Consider the following 26541-nt stretch of genomic DNA (forward strand, 5'->3'; position numbering starts at 1 on the left):
AAATAATTTAAAAGTGAGATCATTGTTAAATATTTTTAGAAAGCTAATCACTAAAATCTCTAATATGATTAGAGCAATGAATTTTTTTTTTTTTTATAAATAAAAAAAAATTTGATTGGAAAGTGTATTTGAATTGATGAAGCGAAAAAAGGACAGAGAGCTAAACAGACAGAAAGACAATAGACTAAAAGAAAAGGCGATGCCGTTCTCTGATATTTAGATTTAGTTTAATGTATTGCAAAAATTCTTCTTTAATTTATCTACATTGAATTATATTCTTTCAACAAAGCTGATAAAACAAGGTTATACTGATTTTTGACGCTTTGTATTTAATGAAATTAATCATAATAAAGTAATTAAAATATTCTAAAAGTTTAAAATATTAAAAAATTACAACAAATGTCTACTAACTATTACAACAAATGTCATAAATAATTTAGGAATGAGGTAATGATTAGATATTTTTTAGTAAGCTAATCACTAAAATCTCTAACAAGATTAGAGCAATGAATTGAATTTTTTTTTACACATTTTAAAAAAAAAATATGTGATAGGAAAGTGTGCTTCAGTTGCTGAAGTAAATAATAACTAGTAGGTAATACTAATCGGTCACATTGAGAAATAAAAAAAAAAGGTGTACCTGATATCAAAGAATAAGTTTTTATGCCTCTTGTCGCTTAAACGTTTTCCTTTTTTCCCTTTTTCATTTATTTATTTATTTTTTAAGAATCTCTTTTAAAAGACCGCCTGTTCGCGTCAGATGTAATTCATTGGACTTGAGTGAACAAACGAGACTTGCATAACTAATTAAAAGTTGAAGGTCGTTTAAAAGTTTAACGGTGTCTGGTTCATTTTTTTCCATCTTAGATTTTTTTATTTCTATTTTAATCGTAAATGCCAAAAACTAGTTTATTTTAGTTTATGTCTATAAAAAGTACAAACATTGAAACATCAGATTTAAAAAGGGCACGTCTTATGAGAAAGTCATTTTAGTATATTTATTGTTTAAAGAATGGAAGAGCTGAAGAGTTATTAATCAACGACAACTTATTTATCATTCTGATGTAAGCATTAGATGCAATGTATAATAATAAGGATATAAGGATTAAACAAAAACAGAGCAGTGTGATAAAAATACAGGATAAACACATTATTGTTGGCGTCAAATTAATGTAAATGGTTGTAAATAATTATTTAATGTCTATGATATTACTTTTGATAAGCTTGAGACAGCCCAATCTGGAATTTTGTTCATTAATTTTATGAACTGAAATAATTCCTTATGATAAGTATTTCATAGTTCTTAAATCTAATTGAAAAATTTTGTAACGTGAAGCCATTTGAAACGTATTTTATTTATCTAAAAAAGCATCATGAAAAATTTTGCATTTTAATTAGGAATTTACATTGTTTGGAGGGAGGGAATGACGAAAACATGAAAAAATATGTTCAGCAAAGTAGGAAAAATATGTTCAATAAAATGTTTGCATCAAAGTGTTAAGAAATTACGTTTTAATAATACGTTCAAGTATAATCATTAAAAATATATTTGAATAATCATTAAAAGTCCATTTGAATAATCATTGAAAATTTATTGCTATTGTTTTAATCAAACATAAAGTGACATATCTCACTGATTTAAAAAGTTTCCATATGTCTTCTTAGACGAGTCAGTACACTATTTATGAGTAAATAGGATATTCGTAAATATATTATTTATTCATATTAATTTGTCAAGTAATCAATAACTTTTCATTTTTAATAATGTGATTTTACGTCTAAGTCAACGGAATTATGATTAAAAAATTATAATTAAGAAATAGATTTTTATATTTCTTGTGTAGAAAACTCATTTTCTATATTGTATTGTTTGTGTGTTCATCATCATTCGATACTTTATGTTATTTATATTACAATGCGCGAAAGAAATGGAATTATCCTTAATTAATGAATTTTAAAATTCTGAGTAAGAATTTTTTGATTCGCTTAAAAACTGTCCGGGATATAGTGAAGTATGCAAAAAGGTGAAATTAACATCATGGTTTTTCCGCTCTCTTGCTCAAACTATTGCTGCCACATTACTGAGATTGCAGCCAACATCCTTCCCTCCCATATTTAAATGGTGAAAAATTCAAATTAGTCACAAAAAACGTCTTCCTTATTCCGAGAAAATTCATTTTAGAGTTTGATTTTGTAACTGAAAATATCGTCTGTGCTGATTAATTTGCATATTTGAGACCCTCTCTTGAATCTTTAAGATCGGTATTTAATTCCTGAAAATTCGCTTATTAGAATATGAGTTATTTACAGTGATTTTTTCCCGTACTGTACACATTTGGAAACTGTTTAGATAAATGATCTTAAAATGCTAGTAAAGTTTTAGTTTTTAGATAAATAATACTCTTTTGGAAAAAAGAAAGGAAAAAAAATATTTGATAAAAGGAACATTTTTAATTTAATTAAAGGTAATGGAAGTGTTTATTCTTTTTCTTTCAAAATTTATCAATTTATTTATTAATTTTTAATTATCTAGATAAACTAAAGTACTAGACACACTGTAAAAAATTCCGGTGATTTTAAATTATAGTGTAAAGTTTCGGCAATTCGGTTGCATCATCCGTATTAAATACAATTTAGTGTAAAAGCCATTTTTACCTTTAAGTAAACTTTTACATTAATATTTATTTAATGAGAGTGATTCGGTGATTTTACGGTAATTACTGTGAGAATTACGGTATATCAGATTTTTTTTGTTCAGTAACATACTCCGGTGAAAATGAATATTGCGGTAAAAAGTACCGGCACTCTGAAAGACGGTAGCTTTTAGTGTAATTTGATCCGGAATTTTTGAAGTGTTAGCTAGGTATGTTATGCTGCAGTATTATCTGATGCGTAAGTACCAGCGTACTAAATAATTTTTTTAATTATATTGTTATTAGTATTTGTTATAATTATTTAATAAGAACTGCGAGAAATTTCAGCTATTTAAAATTTTATTATAGTTATTATCGTCGGAAAGATAAACTAACTAGCAAACTTTGTCTTAAATGACTTGCTTAAAATAAAAATTTATGAAGAATCAGCATGTTTGTGAAGAAATATATTTCCAATAAACTTTTTTTGAAAAAAAAAACAAATTAAAGAAAAAACAAGGGTATGAAAAGGATTTTAAGAAAAAAGCCTACAATTTTTAATAAAATTTTGCATGTATCCCACTCACTAATACCGCATTCTACTAGCAAAAAAGAAAGAAAAAAATTATCGTTCAAATGTCATTGCGTTTTCCCCCCATGCATAAAAACTCCCCCCTCTTATCATGGGAATGTGTCAGCCAGGGCGCGTGAAAGGGCGCGCCCCACAGACGCGTGTGAGTCCAGACCGCCCACTACAACTCCTGTCGATCAAAAGACGGTCTCTCCCCTCTCAACTATAGACCCCCGAGTGTGAAAGGATAATAATTGTCCGTTAATAATCAATGATGCCCTTTTAAAGATACTGTTTTTTCCTTCTAGAACCAACCCCCCGTGCCAAATGAGGGGCCATTCAGACACAAGTTTCCGCATGCAGTTGGCCTGCTTCTAATTTGAGGTCTTTTGATAAGCCCCCTGTGTGAAAAACCAAAGTGCCACTTGTGATCGGTTCTAGATGATTAAATACTCTTTCATGAACTGTGCTGGGAAAAAATGGGAAAATCTAAATTGAACTGATCGCTTTTCTCACATGCATTTTCGGAAATTTTTTTTCCTGTTTGTTTTACTTTCATTCCTTACATTAGCATTATTCTCTTATTATTGTTACTTAGTATTTTATTTCGAAGTTCTCAATTTTATAATTATAGTAAAGTGTGTTTACTGAAAAGGACAAAATAACAATTTCAGATGTCACTTCTTTTTTTATTATTCACTCCCAGGACAGTTGTTTGAACATTGAACCATAATATTGGTATATTGAACCATAATACGAGACAAATTTCCTGCAATCTTAATTAAGTGTTAAATTGAATCTTGTTTACATTCAAGTTGAATCCAATATAGTATAATCAAGATTAAGTAATATCTTACTGTAAAAAATGACGGTATAAAGTACCGGCATTTTGGGTGCATCACCCGTAATATTCATTCGGCCGTAAAATCTATTTTAAAGTAAAATAAAGTAATTTTTACAATAATATTTAGCGATTATTAGAGTGATTCAGTAATTTTACCGTAATTGTTACGGTAAAAATTGCTGTATATTAATTTTTTGTTGCGTAACCGGTAAAAAAGGATTTTAAGATAAATAGTACCGTCAGCCTGAGTGCCGGAACTTTTTACTGTAATTTGATCCGGATTTTTTACTGTTCATATTATGATTTATCCCTTTTAAAGGTGGAAAGACAAAAACTGCCCCACTTTCTTTTTTAATGATGCAAAAATCCTAAAATTGCAGTAGTTTTTCCCTCTTAAACTCTTCTATTTCTTTTCAACCACTCTAAATTCTCTAAGCAAATTGCTTTATTGTGATCTCGCAGGTGACGACCACAATGCTTACGGTCCTTTTTTACTAAAATTTTAGCAATTTTTTTTCCAGATCTGTAAAGGTTCAGTATTAATTTAAACGAGTTAATTAATACACTCTCCGAAACTTGTAACAATGTATAAAGGCAAGTTTTCAATATTTGAAGTACTATTCCACTCAAATTTTTACTGCGTTGAGATCCGTAAGTTTAAAGTTGTATATTAATGACAAATATAGAATTATAAGCCTTAAACCACCTGCTTTATGCAGATTTTATTAAGCAAAACAATAGAGGAATATATATTATAATTATATCAAAAATATAACTTTTCTTAGTGCATAAATAAAAGATAAGCTGAGAATATTAATATGTATCTACTATACAATGAGATATTTGAAACGTTTATATCGTAATTAAAGCTTGGAATAAAACTTAATATTCTATGGTGCCAACTACAGATAACGCTCAACTCAGGTCTTCTTGATTTGCGTGCAGATCATTAAATTGTTACATTTTTGCTCATAGCCACTGATTTTGTACACGACATATGTTTCATTGAACACTGAATAATTACAGAATTACTAAGATCAGTGAAGTTAGAATTGTCGCAAAGACTGACACGACTTTACCGCAAATCGAAGAGCAAAGAAATTTTTAAAGTTTTATTTATTGATAACTTACTATAAGTTAGGTAAAAGGGAAAAGCGTAAATGCGTTTTTATTTCTTCTAATTAACTAAAACGACATTTTACAATTTACGTATAATAAATGCAACTCGTTAAGTATATACTGAGAAATAAATAAATAAAAATATCGAATTTCTCCAGTCAGTTATTATGTTTTATACGCTTGAAATTTAATAAAAAGAAATTACTTAAAGTAATTTAAAGTTACTCTCAGATGTGTTATAATATTTTTTTGTGGTTTTGGCTTATATGATTTTCCAATTGTCATGTTAATGCTTTTAATTAAATTCTTTTTTTTTTTTTATTTATTTATTATTTTTTTTTTGCATGGTGGTTAACAATTTTATCTTAGGAAGCATGAAAAGATGCACTACTTAAAATAATATTTAAATGTGAAGTAGATATTACTATAATTTGGGGAAACTTAGCGTTTTTTATACTTTTGAGGAATGAATTGAATCATTTGACATGTTTATACTCTTCATTTATGGGACACATTGATAATTTTTTCTTTAGATGGTTAAAAAGTTTACGTTTTTTTGCATGAGCAATTTTCTTTCTTTACGAAAGTTATAAACGCGTAGGCAAAAAAGTGAGATGCAGTATGCTTTAAACATTATGTTATGCTAAAGATGGAAAATTAATTTATTTTTAAATTCAATGTCTAGAGACCCAAGCATTAAATAATGTCATAAAATCTAATTTCCTTTAAGAAATATATAGAAAGAAAACTTATAAATGCGATAAAAAAAATTAAAAAAAAATTCATTAAAATAAAAATTTATGATTTTTAAACAATTTTTCAAAAAAAAAAATGATAATTTTTTACTTTTAGCATCCTTCACATATTATTCGATATTATTATAGCGTATTTCGTCACATTTTGGTTATGGAACTAATCTAGTAGATTTAATAAGATATTTATTTATTCCATGATTATTCCATGAAACTGTCTAAAAATAATTGAATCGAATTTCTCATTTTCCTCACAATTTCTTCATAGTAGTAAGAAATTCCGACTAAAAAGATTAAAAAAATTATTTGTTACATAAAAATTCGCTTTAAAAGGTATACTATTAGGAAAAAAAATATTATTACTTTTAGAGTCATAAAATTATACCAAATGTTGTTCACTTTATTGCACGCTGGGTCTCGACGTTAAAATGTATTTTCATTTTTCAAAAGCTGTTTTTTCCAACAAATCCTAGCTTTGCTCTATCATTTTCTAAATAAAGTGTAAATTAGTGTAAATTTTTATATCTTATTTCAGGATATATATATATATATATATATATATATATATATATATATATATATATATATATATATATATATATATATATATATATATATATATATATATATATATATATATATATATATATATATATATATATATATATATATATATATATATATATATATATATATATATATATATATATATATATATATATATATATATATATCTGTGTGTGTGTTTAAAATAATAAAAAAAAATAATAGGGAAAAAGAACTATGGTGCAATAGAAATACCGAGGGTAACTTGGGTAATTTTCAAAACCTTCTGTTATAGCAGATTTTTCGTGAATTTATTTTAAAAGAAAGTTCATTTGTATTTTCAGACTGAATAAATTATAACTTTAGAGTAATATAAAAGAAGAGAAATATTCATATTTTATATATTTCCTCTCAATAATTAAACCTAACACTATGCAACAATGTGAGAAAATTTTGTATACTCTGTTTTAAACTTCAAAATGCTCAAACGAGACATATAATCAGTAATGAACATGAAACTTGATGAAACACAAAAAAATGCTCTAGTACAACTTATGCTCTAGTACAACTGAAGTGCTTGGATTGTTATAATGATAAGTCTTGCTTCTTAGAAAGGCAAAATTCTTACATAACCTATTTCTTATGATTTCTAGATAGGTGATTTATAATTTTTCAGAATTGTTACTTGATAGCAGCAAATAGCACAGAAAATTCATACTGACTACAAAGAAATTATTGCATTTTTACCAAAGCGCTTTTAAAAATGTCCCCGCTCCTCCCCGACACAAAAAAATGAGGTTTATTATACTTTGCCCCTAATCCAAAAAAGATATATATACAGTTACTACTAGAACTTAATGGTCTACTACAATTTAATTAACCTAGTACAATTTTAATAACCTAGTACAATTAATAACCTAGTGTTACAAATTTTAATCACCTGGTAGGACGGAGAAAAAAAGTATTTCAAAACTACAATTTTAAACTACAAGAATATGGTATGATACATGCAGGACAGAGAAAAAAAGTATTTCAAAACTACAATTTTGAACTACAGGAATATGGCATGATATATGCCAGTGTTTCCCAAAGTGTGGTACGCGCACCCCCAGGGGTACGGGAACAGTTTACAATTTTTAAGAAAATTTTTTTAAAAACAAAACTAGAGATGAAAATTTACGATTACGTATTTTTCTATTGGCTATTTTTTTGCTGTTAACAGTTAATAATTAGTGGTGTCAACAGCCAGTTGTGATTTTTAACTTTTGGGTAATTTTTTTATAGTAAAAAATACATTAATTTTTTTTATTAGTGGTACATAGGGCGACGAAAATTTTTGAAAGGGTACACAAAAGTCATAAGTTTGGGAAACACTGATATATGCGTTCCTGGCTGCATGAGAATACCAAAAACCTTAGTAGTTTTCATCAAACTGCTAAGATAATGGTTTTAGTAAGATTAATAATAAAATAGGGTATAAAAATATGTGAAATGTGGTAAAATTTGGTAATTTTATCATGCTATTTTAAAGCATGTCATAAATACCATTTATTCGGTTAAATTTACTTTTCATTTTGTATTTTTACTAAATGCATGGCGATAAGTACAATAATTTAGAAAACCAGAATTTCCTAAAAACCGTTGTATTTCGGTTTTTGTTACCAGAATTAGGATTCTTTTTTTTTTTTTAACAGAACTGTCATTACCGTATAGTTAGGTAATTTCCCCAGAATTTTTTTCTCCGTGTAATAATCCATTGCAATAGAAAAATAAAATTATTACCTGCCATTTGTAGGGACGTTCCATTGGTGGTTCCATTGTGCGGTGAATGTTGGCCATTGGCCGTGTGACCATTAGGTGTGATTTTCTTTTCTACAGTGCAGTCATTGTCTGCTTTGCAAAATAGTCCATCGTCTCTAAGGGCGAATTCATCACCCGGTAGCAATTGTCTGGTACATGTTACGCAACGAAAGCACTCTATGTGGTAAATTTTATTTCGCGCCCGCATAACAAAGTCACTCCTACTGAAGCTCACGTTACACCTTGCACACTTGATGCCGAATAACCTGGAATTAAACACAAACACTGTTTTAACTCATTAGGAGAGAGGAAGATTATAGAAAAACATTTGAAAGCTTTTGTACAAAAAGAATATTACTTTTTAATAGTAAGTAATGAATGTTATTATTCACAAATAATGGAGATAGCAAAATGCTAGGGAAATGTTAATGAATGTTTCATGTAATGCGAGCTTAATACAACAAACAATAAGATTTATTAAATTTAATCAGATAGATATGTTCACGGTATGTTCAGTAAATATTTCATTCACCCCAAGCAGTTACTTGATAAAATAACATGAAACTGAACAAAAGATGAAGAAAATAATATCACAAAGAATATTTTTCTTCATGAGTTTTGAGAATTTTTATTGAAATGGAAAATGAAAAAATAAATTCATTTTGGAAAATATATATATATATATTTTTTTTTGCGATAGTTCTTGTATCAGTATTTCATTTTTGAAAGTTTTAGAATTGTAAATGAAAATAACATAGTTAAACACATTTTATGAAGTCTGGACAAATAGTTGACTGATGCAATGAATTTTAATTTATAATCTAGCATCAATTTAGCAGAAACTAAAACTTTACCCAAACCTAAATTTAGTTATAAAACATTAATATTAAATGTAGTCGTTAAAATGGATACGTTTTTTTAAAGTTCATAAGTTTCAACACCGTACACGTTCTGAGCAGAAATGAGGAGTTGGGAGCTCTCATTCCAAACAATTGGTGTATCATTCGCGATTATATTATTATTCCTATAATCTTCAAGAGAATGAGTATAGACTTTTTTTTTTCATTTTACACTGAGAAAAATTGTATGGTTGAAACTACCAGAATATTTTAAAATTTACCGTGTTTTTGGCTCTATGGGGACACCAAAAAGATCGGTAATTTTCATTGAATCGTTTTGGTTATGCTTTTGGTAATATTTACTATAAAATATGGTTTCATAATCTATGAATAAACATGGTAAAATTTGATAATTTTATCGTGATACCTTTGAGCATGGTACAAGAACCATTTATTCGACTTAATTTAGTAAGTTTCATATTTTCTACAAAATATGTGTTATAAGAATTATCGTTTTAAAAACACAAATTTCCGGTAAACCGTTACCACATGAATGGAAGAATTACCAAATGAATGGTTTGAATACCATATATTTTGGTATTATTAAGCAGAATTATATTATTTTCTTATTTGCAAATGCCATTACCAAATTGTACAGTAATTTTGCCAGAATTCCTTGTAGAAATAAAACAAAGAATTTAATTAAATACTCTTTAAAAAATTATTTGTTCATAAGATTATTTTCAGTAACGCTACAGTTAACAAATAATTTTTAAAAAAAAATTAAATAATAATTTCTCTGTAATTATTCAAAAATGGAAATGCTGTACATTTGCGGAAAAAAACTTTAATTAACGTACAAAAAGTACTTGAACAATCCCTAGGGGGCAAAATGAAATTAAAAATATGGAATAATATATAATATCGCTTCAAAACAAACGATAAAGTTAATAAGGTTTAACTGTAGTCATAAAATAATAAATTTAATTTATAAAGCTCGTTTATACAAACGTTAATAAAAAGAACTTTTTAAATGAAAAATAAAAAGCGTTTCACTTATGCTTATTAGACATAGACATACCAGCAGAAATCCCACAAGAGCTTAATAAAGCAACCAACGAATTAAGCTCAACAACTGACTTAGCATGAAAATAATCATCCCCACAAAATGAAAAATAAAGGGATCTCGTAATGAAAGCTCATTAACCACCACTTGGAACAGTGAACAATTATGTGCTTCAAGTAATTCAGATGTTTGAAAAAAACTTTTCATGAAATGTTCTTTTCATATTTTGTGGACATTTGCGATGATAGGGCAATTTGTTAAAAGAGGAGAAAAGGGAATATTAATTATGAGTGGGGGAAATTTGAGGGATATTAATGATGATTTAACGTTGCCTGTGGTATAAATCCTAATTTTTCCGTTAGGAAATCAATAATTTGAAGGAAATGGCTTTTCAGCTGCTTAAGGTTCGTTACCAGTTGAATCAATGTTTTTCAAAGAGTTGAAATGCTTGTAGTTGGTTATTTTGGATTATCAATTTCATTTTGTCACCAAGTTTACTTGCATGTCTTTAGAGCTTTGAAGCATTTTGCGCGAATTTCACGCATTTTTTATTTTATCTGGATATAATTTTAATCTGGTATGTTTAGTTTGTGTTAAATACGAGAAAAAATAGCTAAAAGTAAAAAAATAAATTAAAAAAAAACGTGCACACTGAGGTCAAAACCAATTGCTCTTTACTAAACTGACCATGGTGAATATTGAAGTAACAATTTAAAAAATAGCTGCCAACTATTAATTTTAAAATAATTTGACTATGTTGAAAATTAATAAAGACACCTTACAAGGGCTATCTATATAAATAAAGCAGAATGTTTATAAGTATATATGTACCCTCTACAAATCCACAATTCTTATCCGATTTCACCAAATTTAGAGTAAATACGTTCAAAGACTAATAATATTAGTAAATATGGAGTTAATTTGGCAAAAATGATAACCACCTTTGGTATAATCAGAATTTTAATTAATATTAACTATACTATAGCAAAATAATGTAGTAGTATAATAATGCAGCAGAATATTAGAAAAATCATATAGTAGTATATAAGCCCATTGGCATTTTTGGTAAGAATATGTGATATAAATTGTAAACATTCATTTCAAAAATAAGAGTCTCTATTCTTGGTTTTCTTAGATTTAAAATGAGCAACTAAAACTAAGTTGTCACAGCTTCCATAAAAATTTTCGCCCTTTTTAATACTTATTACAAAACAAGCTTTCTAAAGATGCTTTACAAGTAAAATTGAAAGTCAAGATGTAAGATTTGTTTAGTGTCTTTCTTTCCCCCCTCAGAAGTTTGGCAGGAAGGTGCATTAATCTTGGCTTCATTAAGAAAAAAAATACACATTAAACGTACATGTTCGATTTATTTTATTAGCAGCGAAAATTTTTGAAGATTTCCATACTATTTGCCTCTCTTGATAAATGTATTTTTACAATAGCGATTTTCTTTCTTTAATTTTTCAAATGCATTTTAAATTACATAATGATATTTTAAGACTTTAATACTGTGAGTTAATACTATACATTACCATTAAGTGGAGATTTTTAACCTCAAGCTCTTCATTCCAAATTTAGAAGAGAAGAATTATTTTAAAGAATTTTATTATGGTGTAGCAAATGAACTTTTCACCTTTTACAAGGAAGCTTAACCATCTTCACGCCACTGTTTTGGGGGGACGCCCTATGCTGAAAAAGGTATCTGACAGATTATGGATGGGTGTGGGTGCAATGAGACGAATTCCTTTCCGACTTGAAAGGACTTCCCCGCTCCCATAGAGAAGCCAAGGTAGGGAAAGCAAGCAAGAGAGGAGTTATCTTGCCCTATTGAATAATTCAACAGTTGCCTTTAAGAAAGGCAGAAGCATCCGTCCGAAGGTTTCTATTAAAGCGAAAAGCATAATGTTTGGAAGTAAATGATGTGGAGGAGGCAGGAAGAGGGTTTCGAGGCCAACCAATCACGAAATTAGCTCAGGGACCTCCAAGGGGGGAGCTGTAGGTGGATCAAGATATGCTCGTCTGTAGTAGCTAGTCAAATCGAAATACCGTCGTCGGGGAGAGGATGCTTAAAAGGAGTATTTTATATTGTTAGAATGATTTAAATCTGTGGAATTTTTCCATTGAATAAAGCTATCATTTTGTATGAGATCTTACGTTGCTTGTGAATTTGACTACCAGAATATTGATCGATTTTTCTGCACGCTGTAAAAGTTAAATACCTTTTCTCCTCTCCTTGGAAATGGATTATGAAAACATGCATGCAAGTAAAATAAAAAGAAAGAAAAAATGAACTGATGAGCTAGTTTTAGTTTATATATATATTTTATTAAATTTATTATTTTTTTAATAAGGGTTTACTTAGGTTTAAGTATTCAGTAATCCGTACAATATTTTTAAGTTAGATAGATTATGAGATTTAAATGAGACAATAAATTATATAAGATTTTATTAATGAATGAAATTATTTGAAATACATAAAAAATTTATAGACAATATTCCTTTTCAAAATAGTACTCATGGACATAGTACAATTGATATTTTATTAAATTGATTATTTTTTTAATAAGGGTTTACTTAGGTTTAAGTATTCAGTAATCCGTACAATATTTTTAAGTTAGATAGATTATGAGATTTAAATGAGACAATAAATTATATAAGATTTTATTAATGAATGAAATTATTTGAAATACATAAAAAATTTATAGACAATATTCCTTTTCAAAATAGTACTCATGGACATAGTACAATTGATATTTTATTAAATTGATTATTTTTTTAATAAGGGTTTACTTAGGTTTAAGTATTCAGTAATCCGTACAATATTTTTAAGTTAGATAGATTATGAGATTTAAATGAGGCAATAAATTAAATAAGATTTTTTTGATGAATGAAATTATTTGAGATACATAAAAAATTTATAGACAATATTCTTTTTCAAAATAGTACTCATGGACATAGTACAATTTTTGTTATTGAGGGGCTTAATTCTAGAATAAAGGAAGTATGAATGTTCCAAAAAACATTTATAATGCATGTATGTCTTTTCCTGTGTCAAATTGTTTTGGTTTATTATCGTGTATTATGAGTATCAAAATTATAGTTGTAAAAGTATGCAAATCTAGAGTAAGACGGAAGAAATTTTTCCTCCCAAATTATCTTTCACCTCCGTAAGTAGTTTAAAATTTTAAATATAGGAAAAGAGAGTTCAGGCAAACCTAGAGTAAGTCATGAAGTTTGAAATACTAAAAAGAAATTTTCTCAAAATCAAAATGAAAAGAAAAAAACTATGAGAGAATAACGTAGGATTACGCATTGTGATGTATGGGTTAGTCTCCTCATAATTTGCTTGCATTTTAATATTTTGAATTTTTTTTCGGCTATTAAAACTCCATGGCCTTACTCTAGATATGTCTGAAATTTCTTTTTCTATGCTTTCAATTTTAAATTAGTTTCGTGCAAGAGCAAGGTGAGTCCACATTTTCCAAAAACATTTATTCTACACAGAAATATTTATTTGGCTATGGAAAATAGCAGTTTTGATTAGTTCTTTGGGCCCAAATGTAGCATTGTCTGTAAATAATGCAATTAAAACTATAAAAGTAGACGCTTTTTTTTAATCTCATTTGGCTCTTCCCCAACAATTTGCGAATCTACTTTGCTTTTGCACCAGACTCCTCAACCAAACGCTAAACTACAGAAATTTACTTTATACTGAAAGTACTAAACGTGAGAAACTGTATCATACCTAAAATAATCTCTTTTGCAGTATGTCTTTCCGTCCCTGACGAAACACGTACACGTCTCGTCGAGGTACTGATGGCAATCCGCACATTTGAGACAGGCCGCATGCCATTCTAGGTCTGGGGACACCCTCAAGATGTATTGGTCATTGATTGCACCTCCACAGCCAACACATGTAGAAGATCGCCGCTTTTCTACCAAAAAAAGGAAAAAGTATATATATATATAAAAATTTAAGTTCACATATAAAGTTAAGTTGAAACAAAAATAGTGATTGTATCTTAGTTACTATAGAAAAATATGGTACTAAGACGAAAATATTGTCGCAATTGCCTACTGTAAACAATATATATATATATTTTTTCTGGCAACAACAGTTACTACAACGACAATGTTCTTCAACCATAATAATAATAATTTTAAATTTTAATGTGTTTTTCTTGAAATCTTACTTTTCAAATAAATTTTAAGAATTCCTATTGAAGTATAAGCTTAAATCTCATATTTTTTTGCAAATTTTCTTATTGTTTCGGCATTTAAATTTTTTAAAACATTTGAAACACGTGATATTTTACTTTCCTTTAATTTCTGTTATTGCTGGTAATCCTGTAAACAGTTAAATTTTTCAAGTTTTGCTGCTGAGGATTAATAACCTTTTGCTTTTACTATATATATTTTCAATAAAATGTGTAAAAATTGATAGAAGTTGCTCTTTTTGATTTGTAAAAAGTTTATATAAAAATACGTTAATATCCGTTCGTTATACACGTGAAGCATTTATTATGAATAATAAGAACTTGAATCGCACACGTACTTAGAAACCACGAAATGGAACGTTCTAGAAAATCAGCTGCCAATTATTAAATAAAAAATAAGCTGCCACCGAAATGAGATAGTTTTGTCAAAAATCAACATATAAAGTCGTCTGCTATTTGCAAAACATCGTCTGTTAACAAACAAAAGTAAAATGTTCTGTTCTGGGTATAAATACTTTAAAAAATATTAAATAATATTTGATTTATCGTTTGCATCTGAAATTCAAGACTCTTATTCGATCGGGATATTTTGTAAGCTTATTAACTCACGCAAAATCTTTAATGATAGAGAAGAATTAGAGCTCGAGAGAGCGCGTTTCCTCTTCAGAAACTCAACTATGTACAACAAAAGTACTGAAACCACATGACAATAACTTACGTTTTTTTCCCGTTCTTCTTCTTATATTCTAGTTATCAATAGTTATGAACAAATTTTGTCATGACAAAAATACTAATGAGATATTTTTGAAAAAAAAAATCTATTCTTTTATGTGGCTGGTTCAGAGTGAAGCACTCTTTGAAAAATAAATATTCTGTCTTTTTCATTTGTCGCTACAATTATAATTCGGATAGTCATATATACAGTTGCAGATCAGGGAAGAAGAACGGTTTACGTCCACGAAAGCTGATTCTGAGAAAAAACGACGGAAGCAAGGGGACAGGAGCGAATGGGGAAGGCCCACCTACACTATATAATAACTCTCAGGGAGAACCGACTTCCCTCGTTACTGATTTATCAAAGCTCAAAATGCAACAGGCGATCCAACCGTTATTTTTATGAAAAATATGCATAAAACGGTTTTTCCCATTGATATTCATTTATAAAGATTCGCATTGAAAATTAATTGATCTTCATACATGTTAAAGAACATTTTATAATTATTTAAATAAGATGTGGAAAAAAGGATTAATTCATTGTCAAAACACATTATTGTTTCAATATCACAACAAAAAATACTTAACTTGAATTAAATATTAACTTCACATTAAAAAACACCATATTGAACTAACTGAAACAAATAGAAACATTATAATAATTCGAAATCACACCCAGGAAAATATTCTCCTCGTTTTTTCTAACAATGCTTTTGCAAAAATTACTTTTACTTAGCATGCAATTAGCTTAAACACATTATACTTCGATGTAGAAAATAGGATATTTGAGCACATGCAACTTAAAGTATTCTTATTTTTTTCAAAACGTTAAATTTTAGACCGAAAAGAAATAAATGAGAAATATGAAACTTCCAACTACTTTCATATGTATACATTTACAGTCCTCTTACAAAAATTTCATACCTTCTTACTGTGAATGCATAGATACAAAAATAGTAATATATTTTGATTCAACATTTACGTGCACGTCAAGGTTAAGTGATTTTAACGAGCATGTATTCTTTTGTTCATCATCTATTTATGTGCGAAAACAAGTACTTCCTAAATTATCGCTGTTTGGGTTAACCACTCCCTTGGTTCATTTGGTGTTAACACGCAATAACAACATGGTTCAGTGCATTTTCCATACACTGAAACTATATTGACATTAACTTGTCATGTTTTTGTGAATACACACTCCCCTGTGTAATTAAACAAGCAATCATTATTTCAAGCACAACGACTGCTTTGTGTGCGAATGTGGGACAAATGTTAGTAAATTTTCACTTATATTGTTATACGTTATACTTTTTTTTTTTTCCTAATTTTATTTTGGATACTTTTAAACCTATTTTAGGTTATTAATAGCTTAATCCAAAAAATTTCATGATTTTCAAAAATATTAGTATCAAGCAGTATTCAGAAAATTTCACGAAAAATTCTGATGCACCGTAATTTTTACGGTAATATGTGCTGTAAAATCACTGAAACACTGTAATTAGAAAAATAAAATTTTTCTTTTAATAATATTAATTCTGTTTATTTTCTCAAAAAATGATACATTTTAACTTTCAATAAATGAAAAATATACTTTTACTATCCATATCTAAGCATATAGTTAAACAAAACACATACATGACAAAACATAAACCAGAAATAGTTTATGCAATAAGTGAAATACAGCATACAAAGTTTGAAAAATGCTTACCAGTCAAAAAAATTTTACATTTAATTAATTATTACATTGAGCTAAAAAAATGCTCCCAAATACCTCGAGTATTTTTGAAATTTTTTCTTCACAAATTATTACATACGAATCGAATGGAATGCATTGCAAAATAGTTTTACAATATCTCTATATCTTTAGGCAAAAAAAATTAAATTGCGTAAAGCGAAAAAATAAATAAACCATAACATAGTTCTAAATTTTCCTTGAATCAAATTTCATTTCATTTTGACAATACTTTCTCTAACTTTAAGACTCTAGCTTTCGAAGTTGATACCATTTACTGTTTTGATTTAACCAAATATATGCAAATCTATAATAAATATGCACACAAACTAAAAATATGCATGAAAATGTACTTTAGAGCAGTTGAGACAATTCACAATTAAGCAGCATTCAGCAAAAGATATCCTGAAGCCTAATATAATAGTTATAAATATTAATATTACAGCGATACAATTACCATATTTTAAAATTCATCTCTACTGAGTTGCTAAAGTAACTAAACTGTTAAAACGGCCCATTCTATCGACTAAGTTAGATAGGAGAAACTTTAATTTAGCTTTTTCGTGTTAGAGCAAGTTTGAAAAGTTATTGCACTCATAGCTGATAAGTTTTACAAAATATATTTTACCATTCATAGCATTTCCATGACAATATCAAATAACTAAATGAGGTCTTTTTTAATGGATATTTTCATGAAATTTGTAGTTTTAATGATTGCTATTGCATTCCCTCACAATTTCAATTCTTATCACAATACTTTTAAAAAAATTTAACAAAAATATCCTTTTAATTTTAAATTTTTATTTTATCATCAAGAAAATAAAAATTTAATGAAAGAAAAAGAACAAAATGTTGAACAGCATAATAATTATTTCGGTAGTAATTTTCTGATAAAATTTATCATTTAATTAAAGAAGTAAAATTATTATTTTAAACATTATCATTTGCGCAGAGAAATTAATTTAATTTACAGGCAACAGCATTAAAATTTTTCTCCGTTTTTTTAAACAAAAATTATAATGTAGTATTTAAATTTGTAAAACTGAGTTCACTAATTCTAACTTAAGTATACTTAATAGCTTCAACATTACTATCGTAAAATAAAAAATTACGCTTTCTTAAGGTACCATTACATTATTCAACACTTTTATCCACATTTTGATTGAATTAGAAAAAAATTGAGTCATTTAATTTAATTAGAAATATAATTTTACGCCATCATTTTAAGCAGAAAACTGATAGAATATATGTCATAATTCTTTACGATTTCCATAGTTGGGATTTTTAAAATGACTCCCTTCTTCAGATATGGAGAATTTTCACGAATTAAATTAAAGAAATTAAATTAATTCATGAATTAAATTAAAGAAGAAAATCTTTGATTTGCAAAATTAAAAATAAAAAAATCCTTCATGTCATTCCTGTTATTATTACTTTTATTATAATATAAAAATTTTATGAAAAATAATATGAAATTTTTTTATGAAATTTATTTATTATAATAAATATATCTCATAAGCTTTTTCTTAATATAAATTAATAATTTAACTTTAAAAAAAATTTACTTCAGTTTGAGTTGAGTACCATTCACCTTTCATTTCTTATATGGATCGGAATAGTTGAATACATCTTAATTAATTAAATTAGTACAAATGCTTTTAACTATAATTGCATTACATTAACTTGTTGAGAAAGTATTTTTTTATCAGAGTTGATAAACCTCCTATATTCTTGAGGCTGTATCTCAGTTAGTTTCCTGTTAGTAATAAAGTCCATGGTTAGCACGAATTTAAACTATTTTCGAAGGCTATATTTCTCGAGCTATCTTCTCCATACTATATATCATATAGTAGATATAACTACAGCGAGTTAACGTTTATTGACTAGACTACATTTTGCACGGAACTTTAAATGATTATCTTAAATACACCAAACATAAATAGGCTTCATTATTGCCAATCAAAGTCTTCATTTTCTTACTTGTTACAATTTAATGCATAATTATTAAATAACATTATAACAGAGTGAGAGTCAGTTCCCTCAAATGAGTTATTACAATAGAAGCACGTTTGAACTATACATGAAAATGCAATAACGTTAGCACAAGTGTGGGAGTCATTTCCCTCGAATGAGTTATCATAATAGAAGTACTATCCAAGCATACACCATGAGTTATTACATGAGCACTAGAGTGAATCATTTCTCTGGATGGAGTTATTACAGTGAAAGAACCCCCGAGCTATCCATGAAAATGCATTAACATTAGCTCAAGTCATTTAATATTTTCACACACTAAATTAGCTTCGTTATCGGCATTGAGCAGTCTATTCGTGTTGGACATGTACCTCTTATAAATTTAAGCCTTCTGAGTTTGAGATTAACCCAGAAGACAAGGGAACTCCTATACATTCTGTTCAGCTAGAATCGTTAATGGGAGTTAAGACAAAGGTTTTCTGTTTATAATCATTATCAGCATTTTGCAGTCTATTCGTGTTGGTTGTTGTTGTTGTTGTTCATTTACGTCGCACTAGAGCTGCACAATGGGCTAGTGGCGACGGTCTGGGAAACATCCCTGAGGATGGTCCGAAGACATGCCATCACAATTTCGATCCTCTGCGGAGGGGATGGCACCCCGGTATTTCTTGTTGGCAATGCTCCTCTTATAAATTAACCCCATGGCCTTCTAATTTTGAGCTTAACCCAGAAGATAACGGAACTCCTATATATTTTGCTCAGCGAGAATCGTTAATGAAAGTAAACACAAAGGTTGTCTGTTTATAATCTGCCAGTTCTTCGCTGATTCTGTTTTTATCCTTGTGCTGTTTATCATAACCTTTGCTTAAATCGGCCAACGGTATTTACAATTCTCAGATTGATCTTTTTACTTTCACCATCAGTTCTCACTGAATTGAGTACTGTTCAGCTATTACGAGAACTCCTCTCGTCTTAAAGCTTGACGTTTTACTGCTATGGAAATAAGAGTATAGTCTTTTCCTATGAAGAATTAAAGAAATTCATTGACTCCCTCAATTTAAACCAGTGCGAAAAAATTCATCCACACCCCTATTCGATGGGATTTATTTTCGTAAGCACAAAATTTGGTGTCTGCAGGAGTTCACGTGAGTGACTGACAGTATAGGTAACACTCGAGTTAAACATTGGATATCTCTTTCGAAAACTTCTTGAGTAAAACTAAATCCCATTCGTGTTACATAGTGCTGTAAACTATGAAAACCTTTTGCCGTTAACTCAACGGCTTGGGACTCGAACTTACGATTTAGCAACAATATCTGGTTACCACTGTAGTCGGTGAAACTTGGTAATAGTATACGAATCTACTATGAGAATCTACCGATGGAACTTGAACTTGGATTGCTTCAATGAAAAGCCATAACTTTGTTGTAGTTGGTACGTGTAAGAAATAAAAGTGAACAGAGCAGTCGACAATATTTAAGGTGAAGATTATATTAAATTTCTTTAGCCATTCTTTTTCTAATTTATTAGTTTCGATTTTCATATAAAAAAAATATTTGAAAAACATATATTTTTCTCTCTCGCAAAATCGACTTTGCATGATGTTTTTGTTTGGGAAGTAAGTCATAGAAATATATTAGTAACGTAACGTTTATTATACTCTTATAGAATTAATACAAAATGTTTCATTGACTCGACTACTTTTAATGTTTTATTTTTGTGGGAAGCAATTTTGCTTTCAATCAGTTCACATTGTGCCTCATTTCCAAAACCGCCCCCCTTTTTTATTCCGAAATCCCTAACAAAAAGCAGAACACGCCGCCTCTTCGACTCAAAAAGAAGACAAAATAAGTTCCTTAAAGACCGTTTATAAACTTTTTCATTTGTACTTTTTTTTTTCTCCTTTACCTTTCCTTTTTGAAAAGCTATTATTTCCCACCCTGGTTTTAGCGGTTTGATAAGGTGCCCAGCATAACACTAACAAAGGAAATAAAAAATAAATTCTCAATCCAATCGGTGATGGTGCCAGCTTGTCGGCGCGGCTTGGCCGTCCTTGTCTGCTGGGGGAGCCACGCGTTATTTGTTGAAGAACAGTCAGCATTATATGCAGAGCTTGATTTGTTGACTCTGTGTCCAGCTGTAATCATAGGATTCGTTTATGGAGACTCAGTAAACAAAGGGATCGAATAACTGGTAAAGTGAAGCGCTTCCCTCCGCGTTGAGCGCCATCTTTGTGTGTTCAAAGCGCTTTTTCTTGTTCTTTTCCGCGTGCGGCGTTGAATCTATGTTATTGGGTGACGGATTGGGCGTGAGAGCCGACGCTTTCACGTCTTAGGTGAGTGCATTGCGAATGACGATCTAATAATAGGTTTTTTGCAATGAGTCTTTATTTTCACCTTTCTTGAGTTTGATCGAAGACTAAATACAACAGCGATCTAAAAGAAGAATGGAGGAAAGGAACAAAAATGTCTTCATTATAACTGGATCGATCTAAATGAGAAGGAGACAATGTTAGATTTTAGAAAAATAATAAGCCTAACCTATCTTCTTTTATGACTAGTTAACAAAAGACTTTATTTTTTTAATCGAACTGTTTGTTGCTTTTGGTAGCAAAACTAAATATTATTAAAACTTAACGGAAAACTTCGGTTGAAATTTGGTATACGCTCACTAATTATTGACTCATTAATTAAATATTAATTGAGAAACTAAGTTTGCAGATTCGATTCTGAGTTAGACCAAAACTCTGCCATAGCTGAAGGTCTTCTCCTGAAAATGTTTTAGCATCAGTAACCAAGAAAGTTAGCAAATCTAACAATAATCACATTCGCAGACCAGAATGAAAAATGACATGGAGTAATCTACAAATATGAGATTTTTGTGTTCGTTTAAAAAGTCATAAGTATGTCAATGCAATCAAAGTTAATAACAGTTAGTTCAGTAAAAATACTAATTTTTATGAGACATTTTTATCTTTATGATTTTTTCCCCCAGCTACATTCTTAATGCCTCAACCTCTTTGAAACGTTAATAAATTGATTTTGAAATACAGGTGAAGCAAATTCGAACTACTTTTCTCTTTTCTTTTCCTGACTCTCTTTCGGTACGTTATATATTTCTGAAAATATATCAAAAAAGCATTTAAAGTAACCCACTGTTATTGTGTTGACACGGGCATATCCAATCTACTTTGATTTATCGTAATCGACTAAGTTCCAGCCCACATAAAAGATTATTACTCTTTCAATGAATATATTTCTCTAGACGATTATTATTATGAAAAATATTGTAGTTGAAAAATGGTCGTTTATGCACGTGACTTTATCACAGGATTATCGAACTACACTTGGACTACACTGTTATAATCTTCATTCTAAAATAACGGTAAAATAAGCGGCAGCATCAAATTAACCATCCAATCAACCGTAAAGTTAACAGTAAAGAATATTTTTTACCTTTTCGGTTGTGAAACCATTTACGACTAGCATGGTTTCAAAAGAGTAGAAATAAGCTGAACATGGGAGCTATGTCACGAATTGGGGAATGCAGAACACTGCAAACTCTTTATGAATTTTATTTTTTTTTTTATTTTATTTTATAACCGTCGTTGAACAGCCGACCCAATTTCATGGGTTTACGACCACTTACGTTCAACTCCGTAGCCTTGTAATTTTGAACCAATCCAGAAGACAAGGAAACTCCTGGATCAGTACCCCCAGAGGTATTGATTTGTTGTGGGAACATGGAGGACTTTGAGACTCGACAGATTTAACGTGCATCAGTCACCATTTACTACACGGGGAGTCTTCGGCCGGCGAGGATCGAACCCACGACCTCTTGGATATGGGCCCAGCGCCCTACCGACCAGGCTATCCCGGCCCTACTCTTTATGAATTGAAAGGAATGTAGAAAGTATTGTTGTGTCAACGCTGAGATTCGAACCCCCGTTCTGTTGATCACGAGATTGACTGAAGAGCCCTCGCTGATCTAACATGTACCAAACTCCAAGGAACTAAGTGATTTCAATAGGTGAGCCTAGTTTTTGCGATAAAATGCTGGTTTTTTAACTGTATTAAATGAAAGGAAACGGTTTTTCTTCCAGTTAACAGTTTGAATACGATTTCATGTATGGAATATCATCTTATTATGGTTATTTGATTGTTTTGTTTTGATATATTAAAATAAAAGTTGAATAACTTCTTGTTGAACCATTTTCACCCAAAAAGTTTCTAACTGGGTAGTTTGCTTTGATTTAAAGGCATGGTTAAACAAGTTGAAAAATGCTTTCTTTACTTACTTATAAAAATAAAACAGCCATTTTCAACTTTAGAGGAAAATGATATTCCGTTTTTTATCAACAAAAAAAAAAAATAAATATTTTTTTTAAGTGAACGACCTTTTTCTTAATATTTTTACAGACTGTCTTATTTAGGTGTCTCAAAAGCGTATCTCGCGGGTAATTAGTGGTCTGCTGATGATATTTTCGAAGCCCACTGAATTATATCATTGATTTTAAAACAATAAATGGATGAAAAATCGAACGAAACGAATCGAGCGAACGAATCGAATCGAAACGATTTAACGGAAAATTTGCCTTTTCAAAATTATAGATTTTTTTAAAACATATTTAGTAGAAAATATTAAACTAAAAAATAAATTTAATCGAATAAATAAGCTTTAGGCCATGCTCTAAGACATCATGATAAAATTACTGAATTTTACCGCATATCATAAAACCATATTTTATTGTTAATTTCACTGAAATAATTACCAAAGCACTTCGCTAAAAATTACTGAGCTTTTTGACGTTCCTTAGTGCCTAAAATACTGTAAATTGTGCCATATTATGCTAGTTTTGGCTATGTTCAGTGTATTAGTGCAAAATTTGAGGCTTATAGTCTTAAGAAAATTGACGAATTAGCCTCTTTAATGTCTTTTTTAAACAAAACAATATCAAAAGTTCTGATTAGGAGCTCGGGAAAGTTACTTATCTGTGAGTCAGTTAAGTGCACAGCTTGCATAGACCTATACACCTATAGCTAAATTCCTACACTACACTATAAAAAATTCCGAATCAAATTACGTTAAAATATATTGGTATCCAGACTGCTGATTCTTTTTACTGAAAAATTTTACGCTCTAAAAAATCTGATATACCGTCATTTTTATGCAGTAATATTTATTGTAAAATCACTGAAACACTGTAGTTATATATTAATTACTGTGAAATAAACGATATAAAATTTTGCTGTAAAAATAAATTTTAAGGATGATGCACCCAAGGGTGCCGGAGCTTTTTACTGTAATTTGATCAGGAATATTTTAAACAGTACTGCATAATTCAAAACGAAAACAAAACATAATAATTTTTTTATTCCTTAAATTTTATTTTTTAGTGACCAGGGGTTCATAATAAAAAATCAAAGTTAATAGTTTCAGTAAGTGATACAACGGCATTTTGTCAGACTATGGGAAACAAGAATACAAGAATTATATTGTTTTTATTGAATATAACTATTTTATGTTATTGAAACTATTATATTGTTTATTGCTTTTGAAATTAAGAAACTGGTAACTGGTTAAGATTTACAACTGGTTACTATATTTTTATTGTCAAATTAATCACATGTAATGTAAGACACCGAAGCAATAAAACTTAATTTTAATCTAGTATTAATGCTACACCTTGAGTTTACAACATAAAATCATTTAAATTTGCTGAACCGTTCAAATGGTTGTATCATTTTATACAGCTAATTAAAACATTTTGAAATTTATTGTGCCAAACTATGGTTTTACGTCGTACCAATTTTTTTAAGAATATAGAAACTATTAAAAGGATTATATATATTTGTAGGAAATTTATTTCAATATTTTTTTCCATTTCACTTTGTTGATATTTCCCATTCCTCACCACGACTTACAACCTATTCAATGCTCACAACTAATTCCTTAAAAAAATCGTTTTTATTTATAATCTACTCATCGGCTGTCAAACTCTGATTATTGTCGGTAAGACAAATTACGACATAACCGATAATCAGTGATAAGGCATGGCACACGGCATTTTACCACTATGACCACAAAAGACTATTGTGCGAGCATCAAACCTAATCTTCCCGTAAAGTAAATATTTAATGTTTTAATCTCTTATCGCACTTGCTTTTGCTTTTTCACCCTATTATTGACAATGAAGCTTTTGATGTGTGTAGTTCTTGTGCTTTATTGAAATTAAAAATAAAAAAAAGATTATACTTTCTAATGTTCACGATGATTTATTATTTTGATACGAAAAGTAAATAATGTTCTTAAAAGTGTCCTGTTTCGAATTATAAATAAGAAAAATTTGGAAAAAAGCAATTATTGAAATTTTGCAGTTAAAATTTGAAAGTAATTTTGTTTCAAATATCAGTCAAAACATTTAATGCTATACAAAAATGAAAATTTTCGCAAAGATTTGAATTTAATGTATTAGTATATAATTATTTACTCTAAAGATATAGTTTTAATGCTGATCAAAATGTTAATCAAGTTAATGCTGATTAATATATGTTCTGAAAAGCAGCTAATAATTTTATAATAATAAATTTATGATAAAAAATACACAATATTTCCTTAGTAAAATTATTTTGCAAAAACAATAATATAACAGCTATTAAATAATATAATTATATAAGTGATAATTTATTATAGCTGTTGGTGAATGTTTCGACTTTCCTTTTTAACCACTAATATTTGAATTAAATTTTCGATAAATCTCCTGTATGCTTCAATTCAGGATATTCTTGCAGATAATTTTGTGTATATTTCGAAACACAGGAATTTTATTTTATGCATTCACAACTTTTTAAAACTACATTATATATTCTAAACGCATCTACAACTACATTATATATTTTATATGTAATGTAGTATATGTATATATACTACATGTATATGTAATCTAGTAATCTAGTATATGTACAAAAAAAACTACATTATATATTCCATAAGCATGTTATTGACAATGTTTGCTGCAAGCACTACAAACTAAAAGTTCACAAAACCCCAATATAAAACTAAATTACAATCATTTACTAAAAAGACTACTAAATCACACTAATATACATTTACTTTTTCTTGCTCTATATGTTTAACTATGTACAAAAACTGAATGATGCTGTCCAGGATCCAATGAAATAATTGACAGTACGATAAACTTATGCTTCAAATGCTGAAACCGGCAAATCAGAAAAGAGGAAGTTAGATTAAATCAGAAATTATTGTTACTTTAAATAACTTTTTCAAACAGGAGCTATAAAGCTCTATATAACATAAAAACAGAGTGGTCTAACAGAGTTTTCCGCAGTCTGTGTATTTTTATTTGGCAAAAAATCCCATGGTAGGATCTAGCTGTTTTTTCATTTTAATTTCCTTATACTTTTGACTGGCATCATAATAAAATGAATATAAGTCATAAAGGTATCGCTTTCCAATAAACTATTTTTGTAACCTTAATTCAAAGGTATACATGTAATATTTATTTTTCTAATTCCAATATACTGTTAGTATGTTTTTTGGTTTCCGTTTTTTTTCTAAATTAAGAGTTTAAAACTAAAAGAGTTGCATCTTCATTATAATCTAATTCTATATTATTGCTTTAATACCCTGTATTTTAAGATAAACTTATTTAAATCGGTGTTTGCTCCTCCTCATAGTAATAGTTGCTGTTGTTGTTGCTAATTTCCATCTGGT

At 28.9% G+C, this 26541-nt stretch overlaps 1 protein-coding gene across 8 annotated transcripts in view; it reads right to left on the reverse strand.

The window, feature by feature from the left end:
- Nucleotides 1-26541, reverse strand: part of tup (LIM1_Isl and LIM2_Isl domain-containing protein tup) — a 128362-nt gene that overhangs the window by 79648 nt on the left and 22173 nt on the right. For all 8 annotated transcript variants that reach the window (XM_071183277.2, XM_071183276.2, XM_071183274.2 and 5 more), the window contains exons 2-3: nt 13916-14105; nt 8248-8531 (exon numbers count right to left, since the gene is read on the reverse strand). In XM_071183277.2, coding sequence (XP_071039378.1) covers nt 8248-8531; nt 13916-14105 — 474 coding nt within the window. The remainder of the gene's footprint in view (nt 1-8247; nt 8532-13915; nt 14106-26541) is intronic.

This window comes from Parasteatoda tepidariorum, chromosome 7, assembly GCF_982258835.1.
Source record: "Parasteatoda tepidariorum strain Cologne lab strain chromosome 7, Ptep-v5.0, whole genome shotgun sequence".
Taxonomy (NCBI): Eukaryota; Metazoa; Arthropoda; class Arachnida; order Araneae; family Theridiidae; genus Parasteatoda; species Parasteatoda tepidariorum.